The 18,918-nt window shown below is 41.7% G+C and overlaps 2 protein-coding genes across 4 annotated transcripts in view; both read right to left on the bottom strand.

The window, feature by feature from the left end:
• coq3 (coenzyme Q3 methyltransferase) overlaps positions 1-7,962 on the bottom strand; it is an 11,173-nt gene extending 3,211 nt beyond the window's left edge. The window contains exons 1-5 of the mRNA XM_017413129.3: positions 7,761-7,962; positions 5,311-5,463; positions 3,721-3,820; positions 2,347-2,631; positions 1,526-1,685 (exon numbers count right to left, since the gene is read on the bottom strand). Of these exons, the coding sequence (XP_017268618.1) occupies positions 1,526-1,685; positions 2,347-2,631; positions 3,721-3,820; positions 5,311-5,463; positions 7,761-7,900 (838 nt within the window). The 5' untranslated portion in view covers positions 7,901-7,962. The remainder of the gene's footprint in view (positions 1-1,525; positions 1,686-2,346; positions 2,632-3,720; positions 3,821-5,310; positions 5,464-7,760) is intronic.
• A 1,464-nt stretch (positions 7,963-9,426) lies between these two features.
• Positions 9,427-18,737, bottom strand: pnisr (PNN-interacting serine/arginine-rich protein). Of its 3 annotated transcripts, XM_017413217.3 has the most exons (12): positions 18,653-18,737; positions 18,055-18,163; positions 17,664-17,903; positions 16,519-16,763; positions 15,869-16,031; positions 15,150-15,340; positions 14,919-15,056; positions 14,718-14,817; positions 14,080-14,133; positions 13,488-13,682; positions 10,208-11,273; positions 9,427-9,722 (listed from the first exon to the last, which is right to left on the bottom strand). In XM_017413217.3, the coding sequence occupies exons 2-12, from the start codon at positions 18,140-18,142 to the stop codon at positions 9,689-9,691; spliced, it is 2,514 nt and encodes an 837-aa protein (XP_017268706.1). In that variant the 5' UTR covers positions 18,143-18,163; positions 18,653-18,737; the 3' UTR covers positions 9,427-9,688. The 3 variants fall into 3 exon arrangements, with proteins under 3 accessions (XP_017268706.1, XP_037836080.1, XP_017268707.1); XM_037980152.1 differs by lacking the exon at positions 14,080-14,133; XM_017413218.3 differs by lacking the exons at positions 9,427-9,722; positions 10,208-11,273; positions 13,488-13,682; ... (1 more) ...; positions 14,718-14,817; positions 14,919-15,056 and having other exon boundaries at positions 15,199-15,340; positions 16,583-16,763.
• Between the last annotated feature and the right edge of the window lie 181 nt (positions 18,738-18,918).

Raw genomic sequence — 18,918 nt, 5'->3', positions numbered from 1 at the left:
GGGGGGTGGTAAGAGGCCTTGATAATGGATAGGGGGGCGCTGGCCCAAAAAAGGTTGAGAAACACTGTTCTAAAACCTGTGTATACTTCCTACTTCCTATGGTTCCTTTCCAGATGTGTAAGCTGCCCATGCCATAGGCACTAATGCACCCCCATACCATCAGAGAAGCAAACTTTTGAATTGTGCTGATAACAGGCTGGATGGTCCCTCTCTACTTAGGTACAGAGGATGTGGTGTCTGTGGTTTCCAAAGAGAATTTCAAATTTCTATTTGTCTGACCACAGAACAGTTGTCTTCATTTTGCTTCAGCCCATTTTAAACAAGCTTTGTCCCAAAAGGCATTTCTGAATGATGTTCACATCTGGCTTCTTCTTTGCCTGATAGAGCTTTAAGCAGCATTAGTGGATGGGACAGTGAACTGTGTTTACAGACAGTGATTTGTAGAAGTCTTCCCGAGTCCATGCAGTGATGTCCAGATCAGAATCAGACCTGTTTTTAATGCAGTGGCCCCCGAGGGCCCGAAGATCACAGACATCTAATACTGACTTTCAGCCTTTTTCTTTGAGCTAAGAGATTTCTCTAGATTCTTGAAAGCTTTTCACGATATTATGAGCTGCAGCTGATGCTCAACTACAGCAAAACTGTTGTATAGTCCATCACTTCAATGAACAGAGCAGAGCAAACAAAACTAAACACCCTTTTCGTTACACTAAATAATCTAAGGCTAACAAAGTTTTTAGCACTTTACTGAACTGTCAACAATAAAAATGCTGCAGAAAAAAAATCTACAATATACATCATCAAGTATACATTTTAATAAGTGGGAAAAGTGAACAGTTTTTAAAGACCAAAACTTGTGTGTAATTTACCTAACCATTCCTCTGGATACTCCCCCTGAAATCCTACATTATATATGCAGATTTGGACTGACACAACTCCCAGTCCTTAGTAGTAGTTTAATGTGACTCAAAGTATAAGTTCCACCTCATCGTCAGTCCACAGAAAGGTTTTTGTTTTTGTTCTTGTATTCTCCACCCCCGTCCTTTTCTTCTTGTGTTTACAGTTTGGACCATCTGCTCCGAATCTTTGCTGTTTCTGGTGTATTTTTGTAGCAGCATTTATAGACCCACACACAGGTTTGGCAGCGGTACAACAGGCAGTTGGGTTGTTTTCTGTGTTTTCGTGTGGATGAACACATTTCTACAAATGCTGACGTGTTTAGAAGAAAAAACGATTGTTTTAGAAAGACTGCTTTCATGTGTGGATAGATTCCTAAACCTAATTACCGTATTTGCAAAATGTTCCTCAAACTGTTTTTATGTTGTTTGGTATCAAAACTACTTTATTTTCTTTTTTTTTAACTTTTTGCTGTATTCCAATGTGAATAAAATATGGGTTTAAGAGATTTACAAATCACTATGTTTTGTTTTTTATTTACATTTGATGGTTGTTGATGAGGCTAATCATCAGATGTGCAACCCACAAATGACCCATTCTACTTTTTTCCTCTGCTGCAGAAACTTACTGGACTCCAGGAGGCGCTCCAGCTCTACCGGGCTGATGAACTTCTCCCAGTCGTGCGTCCCGCTGGGAACGATGCGCAGCAGCTGCTCGGCTATGACGATAGCCAACGCGTATGAGAGGTTGGTTTTATTTATGGTGGTGATGAACAGTGAGCCGCCTGGCTGCGCACAGAAGGAAAAAGAAATGTTTAGTTTATAAACTATAGTGTCGGTGCAGGTTTTACTAGAATATAATACGTCAGAAAACACGTTTAATGGCATCCCTGCAGGTATTAGTGAGCTTTGCTGCTTTGTGAGTGAAAAGAGGATTTAAGAAAAGGATTTAAAGCTTTTAGTGGAAAGAATCCAAGTGAACAAGACGTAAGGGTGCCAAACCTCAAGGATCAAGTGAGGCTGGATGAACAATACATGAATATGGATTAAAACATTGTGCTCTGAAGCAGCATCTGTTGTAGAAAATCCTTAATGAAACTGGAGTGAAGAACAATCTGGAAAAAATAGATTTGGGTCGGAAAAAAGACAAAAGTCTAAATGTGCAGCAGTCAGAAATGGAGGCAGAGAAGATTAATGTCCTTTTTTTGTGTTTGTTTGCTGTTTCTTCTTCTCTCAACTCTTTTTAGCCGACTGACCCAGGAGATTATGAACCTCTGGCCCAGCACACACACACACACACACCTACTCCCAGAGATAAACCACAGATGCAAACACAACAAAGTAACCATCTGCACATTCAGATGCGCTCAGGTGAACATGCAAACGCTCACGCTGTACCGTGCAGCTCGGGAGGAAGAACAACACAAACACACACTGAGGTAAGACACACCTTCAGAACGTGGTTGCAGCAGATGGCGAATGTTTCCAAGTCAGCCAGATGCTCCACAACCTCTGATGCCACGACGGCGTCGAACTGGGCCTCGCTTCGCTCCTGCTGCTCCTGCCGCTCCTGCCGCTCCTCTTCTCCTTCGTCTGAGAGCTGCTCCAGGGTGCAGGCATGGTAGGACACCCGGTCACGAAGGTCCGGGTCGGGAGACGAATGCAGCTGGGCGACGCTGATGCTTTCTTCTACAGGATCTATTCCCAGCACGCTGGCTCCCAGGCGGCCCAGTGGCTGGGGAGGCACAAGGAGAGGTGAACGGGCTGAACACGTAAATGTTAATCAGCCGTCAACTCCCATCATGTGTAACAGACAGCAACACCTTTGTGGTTTTCATATTATTGATTATATAAATGGAAACAGTATTAAACATATTTTAACAAAATATTAAAACAAAAGTACTTCTTTGGTCCTTTTGATGAGTATGTTAACAGATTTAATGGGATTACACTGAAGCACTGGATTTCTACACGGCAGCCATGTTTTAGCTCTGATATAAACCAGAATTATAAACATAGAAAATATTACTTCTCTAGCTTAAAATGCATAAAAACATCAGTAAAATGTTTTAAACGAGCACTACACCCCTCTGTGAATACAATACAACACAAAGTTGAAGAACAAGCAGCAAGCAATTAATCAAATATGTATTTTGATTTCAGGTCCAATTCTCAAAAATAATGTCATCTGCAAAAAACATTGATAAAACTACTTTGCCACAGCTTCATAACTGTACTTCAGTACAGGAGCTGAATATATATTAAGTAATATTACACCACTGACATCATTCCTGAAGGAAGTATTCTGCAGATGGGTTTGACGTGAACCACGTCGCCCTCTTCTGGACAAAAGCAGGACGTACAATCCTGCGTGAAGAGGCGGGAATTAGTTCTCCCAGGGGTTCTCGTCTGTCCTCCCACAGCTGATCCGTTGTGATGGATAGACTTAGAGCGACAAAAACACCCAGACCTCTACACTCTCAACTTGGCATTCTTGTCTGTCTGTCTCAACTAAACAGTCAGTCATACTGAGACCAAATTTTGTCCTCCCAGCTCACACAGCACAGCTGGTTACGTCCTGTGTCCTGGCTGCCCAGCGTTCAACACTAACAAACAGACAAACAATGAAAGACGATTGTCCAGTCCACCACACAGTGACTAGTCAAACCATAAGAAGAACAGAGCTGGGATGGTACTGAAATGTTTTGTTAAAGTGATACTGTGAGTGGGTGAGAAGACTGTCCACTGCTGCTGGATAGATATTACTGAGGAGTCCTTGTGCGCCTGGAGTTTAAATCTTTATCCTAAAAGGACACATATTTACCTCTGTGAACACGCCTCCACCACAGCCAACATCCAGGATTCTCAGTCCTGCAAGTGGTTTCCCAGGATGATGTGCTCTGTGCACGGTCAACAGATTGTCCCTGGAAAAGAGCCATGAAGATGACAAATTCAGGTTTCTGTCGAGGGGTACCAGAACATCCTCCAACATACACCAATACAGTCACAGACCTCACTTTGAAATGGATGGACTAAAGACAGAAATAAGATTCGTAGCCTGCGAGATCTTCCAGCTGCTAGGAAACAAAGAGGTGTACAGGAAGCTACATCTGTTCTAACATCCACTGTCACAGGATCCTGACATCACCCAGTCACAGCCTCAGTCACCCTCTGCTCATTTCTTCCCTCAGACTGTGTGACACTTGTCTGATTCAGGCAGAAAGCACAGAGATCATGCCAAAAAACTATATTCTCCAGCTTCATAGACTCAGACTAAATTAATTAGGGTTTTTATAATCCTGATTAACTTTTTAAACCATTTAATACGGGTGTAAAGGTATAATCAAGTCACAGTCTGGTACAAGTTTGGTACAGCAGGAAAAAGAAATAAATATCAAATTGTAACAAACAATGACCATCACAGAAACAGAAAAAAGAAACTGTCCTTCCTATTGGAGAGAGTCTAAAGTAGCAGGTCCCATCCATATATATAAAATAAAACAAAATAATAAAAAGGTACTGTACTGCATTTTTCATCTAATCTGAACTGTAAACAGTCTCCTTCACACCATTTATGTCAAACAGAAAGTTTGATAAACTCCAGAGAGGCATCTCTCTCGCTCTTTGATCAATATTACAAAACGAGAAAAAAAAAGTGTTTGCTTCAGTTAATTTAATCTTCTTGATGCAAAATAAAAATCAGCACAGAACTGAATAACATCTCCCAATGTGAAATAAAATAAATTAAATGGGACTATTCAAACCTAGCGTCTGGGAAAAATAATGCTAGGGTGGGAAATTATTGATATCAAATAATATTATATGACATAATTGCTTGCCATACTCTTTCCCATGCTGCTGCGGAACACCAGAAAACCTTTTCCACGTAGCTGATTTGAAACAAACAAGGAGGTCTTTAGGCTTCTGTGTGTTACACTGAACCACCCTTATGAACAGCACATGTGAAAGCATGTCTTTAATGATCTATTTTTTTTTAATATTTGTAGCGACTACCAAGTTCCACCTTTTTTAGTCGTGTCGGGGTGCTGGAAATCCAGGTCCTAACGCACGCCATAAAGTAAATGTCCAGACTGGGAGATACGTTCGGGGATCCTCCCATTTATTATACAAACTGAATATTAAATGGAATACAAAATCCAGGGTGGCGGTCTGTGGCAGCACGCGAAACAGATGGCAATTATGATTGAATATGGGCATATGATAGCTGCAGCACTATGGGCTGAAATACTGCTGACATTTGGAGCAATAACGTCACATTACATTCCTATCCCTCCAACGCCTCCTCAGGGAGTTGCTTGAATAAATACAATGTTATATGATAATATGCTTGCTGATGGCTCTGCTAATCAGTCGTTTTGTTGGGGCTAAATTAATCTATTGCACAAACACTCACCGTACAAAAGGCACCCTGAGGTCATTCATGGCGTGCAGGGCAGCGAATTCTCCCTGTTCGTCCCACCACTTGTTGGCCAGCGCCTGGAACCGCTTCACCTCACCTGGGTCCACGGTGGTGTAGGAGGCCGACCGAGCACTGCACACGCTTACGCTGTTGGGGAAATTTCCAGTAAATACATCTGCAACGTCACGTCTGAACACAACAAACGAATTACAGCTCATGATGGCGTGGCATGCAGTATTTAATGACAGCACGCATTTTAAAAATCAAATAATATGAGTCCAAATCAGAAAAAAGTGGGAACAATAAAAAAATAAAAAGCTAAGCTTCTGATTTGATAATTTTTTTTTATCTAAATAAATTTAACGCTTACAAAAACTGGACTGCTTCACAGGTTTGGTTGTTCTGAATGCTTACTGCAGTCATCTCAGAGAGAAAAACAACTACTTTTAGTCCTGAAGTTGAACTTATCAGAAGAATCAAAGAAACCATCGTACAGGTCTTAAAATACTGCATCATCAGATAAACACATAACATTCTACATTATGACTATTTAATAAAAACTAAACCAAAAGCTACATGAGGAGTGCATGAAAAACAAAGTACACCCTTAGAGTTTCCAAAGGAGTTCAGATGGTAACTAGCAGCAGCCAGGTGCTGCTGAACAAATGTATTGATTAACTTGATCAGCATCAGTGGGAACACCTCTAGAAAAACAGCCAGTTTGTCAGTTTGCTGCTCTGGAGCAAATAGATGTGTGTTGTAATGGCAGAATTTACTATAGGGTAACACCTGTTGTTTATAAGTCCTGATAATGTTATGACTTGTATTCCAAGTCCCATGGGTTCTCACAGAATGAACTTGTTTATAGGAGTGATGTTGAATTTTCTCCTCTTAGGAACCAGACTGACTTGCTTTTCTCCTCCTTCTGGTCCAGTATTTCAATATCTTTAATAAAAGCTCCTGTGTTGTCTTGGGGGACCAGAGCTTTGATTCAGAGCTTCCCTGTTCAGACCTGGGACTCTGATATTGATTGTTGATTGTCTTTAATGCTCTCTATATTTTGTGCACAATATATAAATAAACCTGTTTGAGTGATTTCATCTAACAGTGCCTGGAAATTGATTTTTTGCTGCCACAACAGTTATTACAACGCCAAAGTGGAAAGACATCAGCAATGACAAACCAACCCATCAATCTGAGAAGAAATATTATAGGAACATTTCCAAATTATTTCAAACTCATTGTTAAACAATGAGATAGATTAACTCTTCTTTTTCTTTTGACTGTTCTCCTGTCAGGTGTCACCACAGCGAGTCCTCCTCCTCCATCTAACTCTGCCTTCTCTGCCCTCTGTCTTCACTCCAACTCCCTCCATGTCCTCTCTAACTACACCCATATATCTCCTCTGTCTTTTTCCTGGCAGCTTCATCTCTAACATCCTTCTACCAATATACCCACTGTCCCTCCTCTGCACATGTCCAAACCATCTCAGTCTGGCTTCTCATCTCCCAGTCCTTCAACCTGTGCTGTACCTCTGATGACCTCATTCCTAATCCTGTCCATCCTCGTCCCTCCCAAGGAGAACCTCAACATCTTCAGCTCTGCCACTTCCTGTTCTCTGTCCTGTCTTTTTGTTTACAAACCATACAACATAGCTGTCTGTAAACCTTTCCTTTGACCTTTGCTGCCACCTGTTTGTCACAAATCAAATGAGATGGAATAATTAAAAAAAAGAAAAGAGGACAGCTGCCTGCTTTAGGAAGGGTCACAAGGAGAGGACTGGGTGGTGTCTAAGTTTTGTTTGCAATGTCCCAAAATACCATGTGCTGTTGTTCATATCAGGTTGTATTACTAAGTTTTAGAGGACCAGATTCTTCTTTTTAAGATGTCCTGATGCATAAAACTTCAGAGGGTGCACTTTAATGTTTTACCATGACTGTTCATAAACTCATGAGTAGCATAAAATAATGTACATTCGATATAAATTTATGAACATCCTAAAAGAGTTAATGCTTCATAAATTTTAGGATTATTTTTTTCTTACTTCCCCAGCAAATTTGTAAATAATGCCTGGGAAATTGCTTAATATTTTTTAGAAGACTAGTAATATCAATAATTAATCGTTCAAAAACATTAATCGGGTCAACAAAAACATATTAAGAAAAACTGTGACTAAAGTGTTAGATTAAAGCTGTGGCATTTAACCAGAACTGTGTTTCCTAATGCAGAACCTGTTTTTGTTGCATCAATTTCGTATTATTGCATCACATTTATGAAGACTTCTAGCTGAGTCAGGCTTTACGGCCGCTGCAGAGATGAATGGTTTCCAAAAGGTTTTTCAAGGCTCAAAACCATTTGCTGCTACGAGACTTTCGACCTAAGTTCAACCTGGACTCTACAAGCCAGGTTCGGGTACCGAAACCCGGCCCGGCTCTGAGAAGTACCCGCTCCGGCGCTGCCGACACACCGCAGTCCAGCTGAAGCTGCTCCGACCCGCCGGGCCCCGGACAACACCGCAGACAGAGCTCGGTTTCAGGCCGAACGGACCGAACATCAGCCGGACCCACTTGCTCGAAGACATCATATCATAACACCGATCAGCTCAGCTGCGCCCTCTTCTTCCGCTATGTCCTTCTTCGGCTGTTTGCGTGCAGCTGCTGTCCTTTGCGCTTCTGCTGCCACCTACTGGATATACGTGAGTACTGCAGGTTGGTCCACTGTGGTCAAGCGAGCAGACACTTGCCTTTCATACACATTTATTAATGATAGTATTTAATTGTTACTACTAAATCCATAATACTAATTAAAACAAAGTAATTACACTTGAAATAGAGGTACTGTTTACACAAAGCACACTAAGTCCAAACTACTTGAACAAAAGAAGTATCCTCTCATAATAAAGTATAACCCAGGTCTGAATGTGGCTCTGAGGCTGAACTGGGAGCAGTCAGGATGGATGTTTTTCCTCCTGGACACAGTTGAAATACCACTGTGTTTGCACAGAAAGCATCCTGCCGCCAGCTGATAACAGGTTCTAACTGGGTGTGGTTCTGAAACACTCAAAGCAGAAGAGGTGAGGTGCAGTCTTCATAAAAACACTAAACCAGTCGGGATTCTGTTAAACATGTTCAGCTTGTTAGCTGTACAGGTTAGTGTAGGTATGTTCCCTTCTACAGCTGAAATCAGACAATCATGTCCTGATGAGTGCGATGGTCTTACTGTTGATCTTTTTATAAAGCACAACTAAGGACTAGATTTGCAAGTTTGCCTTTAAGCCAAATCAGGGGTCTGCAACCTTTACATCCAGAGAGCCGTTTTTGTGTTTTCCTACAAAATAAAACTCAAAATGGGCTTGAGGATTGAAATATTACTGCAACTCATTTACATTTATATAAGTACTATGAAAAACTATTTATTACAATATGAAATTAAAGATCTATAATAAACCGTTGACTCTCTTTTTCTGGTATTTTAACCTGTTATTTTTATAAAGGAAGACCAAATTTTTACAGAGGCAAAAACAATGTATCCCGACTGATAAAACTTAAACACTGAACTTTGCAGGCCTCAGTCTTTTGTTTTATAAGAAAATTTCCCACTTTAAACTAAGTTGCACCCCAACTATTAATTTCAACACATTTGTACTTTTAAATGTTTTCTGAACTTGCCATATTTTTGAAGAACGCCTTATTTTGTTGACTGTGATCATGACAGCACTTTGTGGTTTATTCCTCAGCAACGCGCTTAAAATGCGTTAAAAATGTTTAATTTTTTGGTCATTTCAGAAAAAGATTATAGCCAGAAGTTGGATTAATGTAATGACTAACAAACTATAAGTGAAAACTGACCAATCTGGTTTTCTCTCTGTGTTATTATAAATTGTATTCACATATTGCAGAAAACCAGACAGGAGAGCCTTTGCTATAAAAAAGGACTAAATATTTATTTTTATGTTGTGGCTTCCAAACCACATTCCTAATAATCCCAAAAGAGCTCAAATAAATCTCCATAATATGTAATTTGGAAAACCGCTATTATCTCAATAAGATCCGGTAAGGAGACAAAGCAAGGAACAAACAGTTTTATTGGACATCTTACAATGTGTGATGGAAAAAAAAAAAAAAAAGTCTTGTCACGTTTTAAAATGATACAGCTTTCGTTTTTAGTGTCTGATTAAACTTCTCATAAAGAAACCTACGTTTCAAAATGTCTCGTTCTTCAGTTACACTTTAAAAATTACAACATATTTACAATAAAAGAAATGTATGAGGGGGTGTTCACCTACACAATTGCCTCTACAATGAGACAAGCCTGCTCAACTCATGGAATTTTAAATGGGCAACTGCTCAGATCTGGATGTCAACTGTGCTGCTCAGTGTCTGCTGCGGCGGGAGGGGGAAGATGACCTGAAAGAGAGGCAGGTGGAACCACATTAATCATGCATCGAGCCCTCTGCAGTGCACACCACAACACACACAAAGACGCATCAACGTTGCAATCCCACAAACCATACTGGCAGAGAATAAAATACTTCAGTCAAAACTAATGTACTGCAGGTTGCACCCCGCAGAACACGGGGCAAAAGCAACAAATATGTTTGGCTGTTCATCATCACTAAGACATTTTCTCCTGGTTTTCTACAAAAAGCTGATTCAGATACAAAAAACAGAATGACAGGCTCTACTGAGACATGGCTCCTTATATTCTGTCAAAATCATTTACGGTAAATTTGCTAAATAAAACATTCGACTGATAAGATCATCTTTCTTGACTTTACACATCAGAGAATTTCACAGCAAGTGAGAGTCAACATGTTTCTATAGAAATAAAACTTTCAACAAGACACACAATGAACATACAGTAAGTAAAAAGGGAGAAAAACGAATACTACCTTGATCGCGACTTAGACTTGTGTTTGCGGCTTGCCTTCTTACCAGACTTGTGAGATTTTTCCGCCGACCGTGAACGACTACGTTTAGATTTCTTAGATTTCTTTTCCTTGCTAACTTCAGGGGTGGGGGATCTACTAGAGTCAGAGTCTGAGTGTCTCTTGCTACCTTTGCTGGAGCCCTTCTTGGTTGATTTGCTATCCTGTCGAGAGTGTTTGTCACTCTGGGAATCTGCGTACGAGTCACTCCCTTTCCTTTTCTTTGATTTGCCATCCTCTTCTGTTGCAGAGCTTCCCTTCTCCTTAGCTTTGAGCTTTTCCTTCTTTTTGTCTGTTTCCTTTTCTCTATCCCTATCTTTATCCTTCTTTTTCTTGGTCTCTTTGTCGTGGCTTCGGCTCCTTTCTCTCCTCCTATCTCTGTCTTTGCTCGAAGCCTTTTGTTTGTGTTTGCTGCTACGACTGTGACTGCTGTCCCTGCGCTCGCGGCTCCTTTTCCTCTCCTTATCCCTCCTGTCTCTGCTGCAGCTGCGGCTGTCTCTGGCCCTCGCCCTGCCTCTATCTCTGTCTCTGGATCGGGATCTAGTCCTGTGACTCCGGCGCTCCCTGGAAACACTGCGGTCTTTCTTGTGGCGGCCTGATCGCTCTGCGCTGCTCCTCCTCCTGTCCCTGGCCTTCTCACTACGGTGCCTGTGGGAGCTGCGGCTTCGGCTGCGCCGATGGGCCTTGCGGGAGGAGGAGCGACTGCGCCTCCTCTTCCTTTGGGGAGAGGAGGACCGAGAGGAGCTCCGGGAAGATGCTGAGGAAGAGGAGGACGAAGAGGAAGAGCGGGAGCTGCTGTGGCTGGAGGTGGAGTGGGAGCTGCTGCTGCGACCGTTGGCCGGGGAACGGCTGCCACCTCGCCCTGATTCCTCCTTCCCTCTGCCTGAGTGCTTGCCCTCATCACTGCGGGACATTCGCCTGTCTACCAAAGGCTCTGGCTCTCTCTCTTTTACTTCCTGTTTGTGTGCATTTTCTAACTGATCATCATATTCCCCTTTTTCCCTGCTCAGTCTCTCCTTGGCCATCTCCTCTGTAAAACACAGCAAAGACACCAATTAAAATCATGCCAACAATGGGTCACCTAACCTTTACTTATCTTGTAAGTAAAGTTAAAACAAACACTTAACTGTGTTAAATCTAACATTTATTTGTTGATAGATTTATACATTTGCCATACTTAACATGCAACAAAATACATAATTTAAACTAAGTAAATATTACAAGCATTATTATTCTGTTATACCCATTAAATAAATGCTAACTGGCTTGCACTTGTATAGCGTTTTATCTAGTCAAAGGACCCCCAAGTGCTTCACACTACAGTCAGTCATCCTCACATTCACACACTGATGGTGGTAAGCTACATCGTAGCCACAGCTGCGGGCTGACAGAAGTGAGGCTGCCATCACACCGGTGCCACCGAACCCTCTGACCACCACCAGGCAAAGTGGACACAATGGCTGAGACAGACTGAGCGGGGGCTCAAACTGGCAACCCTCTGGTTACAGGACAAACCCCTACCTCCTACGCCACTCCCGCCCCGTAATAAATAGGCAAAACATGATATTTGTTTTTGTTTTTAAATATAAGCAAATAAATCATGTGATGCACTTTATAATGTGTTTCAAAGTGGAAATACCATGAAATTATGGCATTTGCTCAAAGATACCACCCCATCAAAATCTCATATCGGTCCATGTCTACACAAGACTTACGGAGAAAGATTTATAAAAATGTCTTCACTATTGTTTTGGTTTCTAAGGTGCAAAGTGATAGTGGGGATTCACAAAATTGGCTGCTCTTTTCTGAGAAGCTGCAGATTTTGAGTCCAAACAAATTCAGCAAAAACAATGTTTTTAAAAATCTCCACTCCGAATAGCGTTTCTAGCAATCTTGTTTTTTTCTCACCAAAAACTTGTGTGGACAAAAAGTGCATCTCTGTTTTTAAAAGCATCTACAGTAGTGTCAACAGAGCCTTCGCTGTTAAGTTACTCCTTTTATTAATTCGTGCATTTTTCAAAGAGAAGTCTGTTTATCTTGAATCCAAGATTTAAATGGTTTCCCGTATTAATAAAGTGCCCTAGATTTTTATTAGGATATAAATCTGGGGAGCAGGAGGCAGACCAGTCAGCCTCTTGAACCGCAATTTTATGTAGTCATGCTGATATAATTCATGCAGAGGTCTCACATTTTACTGCTGAAAATAACCATGAAAACATGTCACCCATGCCACGGGTTCTGATGAACTACCACACCAACTATTGCTTCTCTGATAACACCCATGGCCATCTTTGGGATGTCGCCTTTAACATCCAATTTGAAAAAAAGCTACGGTGAAATGTTGACTAATTTGTCCACAGAACACAAACCCACTGTCTGTCTGTCTGAGATGAGCTCATGCCCACAGACCCTGATGGTATTTCCATGCAGGGCTGATTTATGAATTTCTTGTTGCGTAACAGTTTCAGGTTACGTCTCTGGATGCAGCAGCGGCGTTTGTTGGAAAACCTCCAAGCTCATGTGACCATGTTGACCACTGTGGCACGATGGGTTCTCATACAGAGCAACTTGAGGACTCCTAAGGTTGGAAACATCCTACAGTTGTTTCCAGCATGGGTCTTAACACACAGAGTTTCACCACAGTATCTCTTTGTTTTTTTCCCATCAATTTTCTGATGGAAGAGTCTCAGCCTTTGGTAGATGCATCTTTTAAACCCAATCTCGACACCACCTATAAGTTATCGATTATTCTGCTGACTGAAGAAACATCCTCAGTAGTGTGACTGGTATCTTGTAAAAACGTTTCATCTTTATTCTCTTCAACACAACACTTTCAAGCCACCTTGTTCCCAAATCTGTTACACCTCTGAACCAGAAACAAAGGTAGTCACAGAGCTGAGCTGGTAAGTATGTGCATAGCACTGTAACCGATGTCACTGCTGCCAGTTCTAGTTTGGCAACGCCAGGGTCATGTGACTACGCACACATTGTCACGGTGATTGGCTTCACTGGTTCACACACGAGTGACCAAAGCTGGCTAAATCTTAAGTTTGATTATATTTTCCAAATACAAATAAGTTGTTCAGTAAAGGTAAAGAAATTAAAGAACTAAAGAAATTATCAAATAATATATTTAAGTTTTTCTTGTGCCTTTAAAACTTAAGAACATTAAAAGTTCATAATATTTCTTAGGGATGTAGTATGTTCCGTTTAGAAAACAAATAAATAAACTTGACTAACTTACCACGTGCGAGCAGAGCCTCTTGTGCTTGTTTTTCCTGCAACAGCTGCATCTCTCGCTCTTTGCGGCGGAAGGCATCCTGCTTCTCCCGGATGCGGTGGTGCAGTTCTTCGTCGTCTGTGTCAGAAGATTCGGATCCTCGGGCACTGCGCGCATCCTCATCGTCGCTTTCATCTGAACCATAATCACCAATCCCGCCTGCCACAACAGAGCCCCCAGGTTGTTCAGTGTTGGCAGTGAGAAGGATTCATTTCTTACAAGGTTCCAAATACGAAATAGCACCAATAAAAAGTCCATACGAAAGGCACTTAATCCTGCATGAGTATGTATGTCACACCAAAAAAAAACCTTAAACAATATACATGTAGGTCTTAAACATATACATTAATGTGAACACTAATTTTAAGCATGCTTGTGCAAAACTAAAACAGCAAATCAGATGCCACATTTGCCTAAAATGATCTAAAAATTAGGATAAAGTATTCGGATGTCAAGTCTTCAGTTTTTTTTTTCCTCCATGTCTCTTCAAACACTCCACCATGAATTAAAAATGCCCCTCCCCTCCCCCTGCAGTGACAGAAAAATAGATACTCACTGAGACCAGTCAGAGAAGCCAGTGCACTTGACTGTGCCAGCTGTTTTGCAGGAGCTTTGATTCACATCAACAACAGGAACAACATGTTAAAACACATACTGCCATTGTCTCAAAGGCTGAGAAGGAGGTCACAGATAAAGCAATAGTCACAAGAGCTGTCATTGTTAACACAAACATAAAAATAAAAGGAAAAAACAAAAATAGAGAAAAAAAAAAAAAGAGAGGTTAACAAACAAGCTTCTGTCACACAATCCAAGTCAAACAGTCGGGCAGGAGGAAATGAACCAATCTGTACTAATGCACAGTAACTTGTACGTGAGTGCTGGTCAGAGGCATTGCTGAGACTTTAGTCAGTCATTCAGCCACCCAGCAGGACCTTCAATACCAAGGGGAACATGTGTCCAAATACAATTTGTCTAAAGCGTTCTTCTGCCTTTCTTCTTCTGATGCATTAGCAGAGAATGGTTGAAAATGCATGTCAAAGCTTTGCTGCTCAATCACCTTTCTATACAGGACAATAATTGAACATTTTAAGAGAGCGATATGAACAGATTCTCTCCAGGCTTAAAACGATCTGTCTTGGTAACAAGCACAGATGATGTGTAAACTGGGAACAAAAAAAAGAGACGTAAGCAGACCTCGAGTGGCTTTTCTGTGAGCCTCCCTGGCCACGTGCAGAATCTCTTCGTTAGTGACTGAGAGAAGGATCTCTGTCAGAAGGGTTTTAGTGATGCCCATCTAAAGAAGATTAAAAAAAAAGAATTGTCAAAATTGTCATTTTTACCACTTGTGTTAGGAACAATCAGCTTTTTTGAGGGTGAAATATTGGCAGAACCTACCAGGAGCTCTTCCTTGAGCTCCTCGCTCATTTCTGGTTCACTGTCTTCTGCAGGAGGCGAAGGACTCTGAACAGGAAATTCTCTTTTGATGGAGATCTTGTCGTTATCGTCATTGTCATTTCCCTCATCGTCGCTGTCCTGATTTAAAAAAGGAGGAAGAAACAGCGGTTCAATCAAAAAACAAAAAAGGTAGAGCAAAAAGACAATCAATGTTTGTACGGAGCTGCTTACAAATTTACTCTTGCGGGGCAAGCGTGGCCCATCCCCTTCCTCGTCAGCCTTGTGCTCTTTCTCATCGTCGTCAGCCATTTCTGCACGCTCCTTTTCCATTCGCTCCCGCTCTATCTTTTTCTGCTTGTCCCTGTCCATCTTTTCAAGGCCCTCGCGGATCCAAGCTGGTAGGGTGCGCCGTTTTACAGCATCTGAAAACAGAAAAATGAGTGGTTCCAGTATTTCATTTTTCTAGATACTTTACAACTTCTAAACTTTAATTTTTTTGTTTACAATAGTGTTTTTTTTTCTCTATATGACAGTGTTCAGCACAAAACGCAAAAGTAGTAGCTCAAACAGCTAAATCTGTTCAACAAATAGCACTGAGATGATACAGCGCACAGGTCTGTAACTTAATCTTAATTTAATGACTCAGTTGAAGTTAAAATTAAAATGTTCCTGCAAGGAGCCCTACATACATTTTTTATGAACTTAAATAACAGATAAACAGGAGCTGTAGACAAATAATTGTATATTTACTAATGTATCAACTATTTCAATGAATATAATTTAAATTAACAGAATATGGTTGAATAGAAGCAAAATAAAATGATTTTATAGACTTGAAGAAAAGATTTTACACACAGACTAATTTTCTATAGAAAAATAAAATCTGTACAAATTTCATTTTGGTCCACTAAATCCATTCATGTGTTTTTAGAAGTATTTTTACGACTCACCAAGAGGTGCTGGGACCTCGGTTTTGACAGGGAGCTGAACAGGGGGGGATCTGGGCCGGTCTCTGAATCCTGGTGGTCGGGCATCTCGCCTGTTCTGTGGACCCTGCCAGTAAGGAGCGTGAAACCCCGTTGGCGTGGGGGTGAAGGTTGAAGCAGCTCCGTGCTGTGGAGAGACAGCACAAACTGGAAGTTACAGGTGCGTTTAAGGTCAAAGGGTTTTTCCGTTTCGGGCATCGCTGACTGTGGCTGTTGTTGCCTCAAACATCAAAGCGCACATTTTGCTTAAACTGAACAGAATTTCATTATTAAAAAGTTCAGTGCTTGAAGGTGCCGACATCCTTTAATGTCGGCATAAATTATGATGCTGTATAAATGGGTAGGAATTCTCTAAAACATCAGCTAAAAGTTGCAATATTTTGTTAAATCTTTGAAATACCTGTTTTATCTTGTGCTAAAAATTCAAGCACTGAAATCGGTTGATTAAATTAAAGAAAGGAGACTTAACAAGCCAAAATGTGACTGTGCACAGACTGATACACCTAGATGTTGGGATCCGGCACAGTTTCTGTCGACTGCTTCGTCCTCTGATACTTGGTTGTCACACTAAACCCAAAAAAGCTTCAACAGATTCTACTGTAGCATCTGCATACCTGATAATCAAACTGGTTCATGGCCATGGGGGCCATGGCGTAGCTGTCGGGCTGTGCCCCATACCCATGGCTGTTTTGGGGGTAAACCCCGTGGTGGGCTTCAGAGTTGAACTCCACGCTGTCCTGGCTGTTGCTGTCCTCACTGGGGGTCACCACATCCATTGGTGCTGAACCTGGGGGGATCCAGGGCTGGTCGGGGGGTGGAGGAGGAGGAGGAGGAGGGGGCTGACCATGCATTCCCCACTCTGTAAACAACCACGAACACCAAAGCAATATAAACAACATAAAATTGGTTATTTCTCACAACTGTGTCAGTGATTCACTCTGTATTAATGGAGGCTTAAAAAGTCACAAGCTCAATACAAAACCATAAAAGGACAGAAACGAAACAAAAAATAAACACTAAGAGTAGCAAAATGTCTATTAATCTTGAAACTACTAATGGGACATTGAGCACAGCCCTGCTGTGAAGCTGGCCCTGTTTGTCAGCAGAACTGCAGTCAGAGCTCTTTTCATTCCTGCAGAGCTAAAAACAAAAAGAGAAACAAAATCTGAACCTAAATGTAAACTGCAGACAGTCTGCTGCACCGTCAGGCAGATGCTGACTGCGTGAAAGAGCCACCCTGCAAGTCATCTTTATATTTAGATATTTTATCATTTAATATGACACTTGTTGTGTTTAAACAAAAACAACATGGTTTAGGGATAATAAAAAGAGTTATTAAAAACTACTGTGTTTCAAACATTTGACCAGGCACATATGGAAATAAATCCTTTCATGATTTGGATTGTCAGATGAAAAATAAAGGCATTCCTGACTTCTAATCAAAACTAAAATGCCACAACCCCTTCAGACGCTTAAGACTTTTGTAATTGGTAGATCTGTGCATGCTCATAGCTTCTGTGGAAAGTGTCTTTCTTTTCCTTCAAGACATACCCAGTCAGACAGATTTGGTGTTGTAAGTCCTACTGGTAAAACCCCGGTTTTCACAACATGTCCTCCTGATCCTAGGCATTTGAGGGTAAGCATCTCTTTGGTACTTTCTTAAAACCTTGGATCTTGTGGTAATAACTAAGCAGGTAAGAGAAAACACTCCACACGTGTCTAAGGAGAGTTTCTGCTGTTAAAACCCGTTCTCTTTTACCTGGCTGCCATATTCGTCCAAACGCTGGGTCACCCTGGAAGGCTCCGTGGTTACTTGGTGCAACGGATTCAAGGCCTGGGATGTCCTGGCCGTTGGGCTGGACGCTGGGCGGGACACTGGGCGGGACACTAGGCTGGACACTAGGCTGGACGCTGGGTTGCTGGACGCTGGGTTGCTGTGCGCCGGTTGACTCCTTCTGGGCTATCCAAGCCTGAGCAAGAGCCGCCCAGTCCACTTGACCTGAACAAACAAAGACAACCTCAGATTTTCAAATGCAATCATGTGTGCCATTTTCAACACAATTGTGAATCCTGTTTGAGCAGATCTTTTTTTTTTCTCCCCCTTTTCTTAAGATTAGGGCTTTTAAGGCGGAAACGCATCCTTGATTTACCCGGGTCGTGCTGATGCTGGAAAGACTGCATCCACTGCTGCTGGCTCAGAGGCCACTGCGGCCACTGCTGTCCTCCCTGGTCCCACATCACTCCGCTCAGAAATCACACCTGAAACATCCAGACAGAGTCCACCTAATGTTAGTTGGCACGACAAACGGTGCTGCAGTCTATGCGCCATAAAGTAACTTTCGACTGATGACCAGAAAAACGAGCTGCAGCCTTCATAAAAGGGCTAACCCCTAGCTCACTCGTTAGCTTCAACTTAGAGACTCCTCCAGCTAACTCAAGACCATTTATTTTTGTAATGATGGGTACAGAAGTTATGTGGCGCAGGATCGTGTGTTGACGTATTAGACCAAAAATAAATACTGGGCTGAAATGCCAACCTCCAATGAAGCTTAACATCCAGAGCTAAGGGAAGCGCTCACAAGCTAACGTAAGCTAATGATAGCGAAGCTAAACATCAAAGCTCGCTGGTAGCAGTGAAATTCTCTCCAATGTGGCACAAATGTGGCTTTGCGTTCCAAGTACCAGCTGCCGACAAAAACGTGACAAAATGGATCATGCAGCGTGTGTTTTGAGTTACACAATTCCAACCTTCTCCAGTCTGCTTGACTCCGGCGGTGCGGGTCCAAATCAAAATGGCTGCAGTGGGCAGAGGAAGAGTGAAGCTATGTTGCCTTCATTGACCGCTGGGAATTTTCCCTTCCAGTTAAAAATTTTTGACTTGCAAGTTGATACAGTGAAAAATTTTTTCTTTAGTTTTGCATTACGTATGCTCCTCAAATGATATTTGAATCTTAAATACATGAAGTACCAATACAGCGGTGTCATTTGGAGCTTTAGCCTGTTTAAAAATGCGG

The sequence above is a fragment of the Kryptolebias marmoratus genome, linkage group LG16, assembly GCF_001649575.2.
Source record: "Kryptolebias marmoratus isolate JLee-2015 linkage group LG16, ASM164957v2, whole genome shotgun sequence".
Classification (NCBI taxonomy): Eukaryota; Metazoa; Chordata; class Actinopteri; order Cyprinodontiformes; family Rivulidae; genus Kryptolebias; species Kryptolebias marmoratus.
This window is presented reverse-complemented; position numbering and strand designations above follow the sequence as displayed.

Coding starts and splice junctions, on each gene's coding strand:
- pnisr (XM_017413217.3), bottom strand. CDS start 18,142: ATGTGGGACCAGGGAGGACAGCAGTGGCCGCAGTGGCCTCTGAGCCAG. Junction 15,341..15,868: donor CGAGGTCCCAGCACCTCTTG/GTGAGTCGTAAA, acceptor TTCTGTTTTCAG/ATGCTGTAAAACGGCGCACC. Junction 13,683..14,079: donor GGCTTCTCTGACTGGTCTCA/GTGAGTATCTAT, acceptor CTGTTGTGGCAG/GCGGGATTGGTGATTATGGT.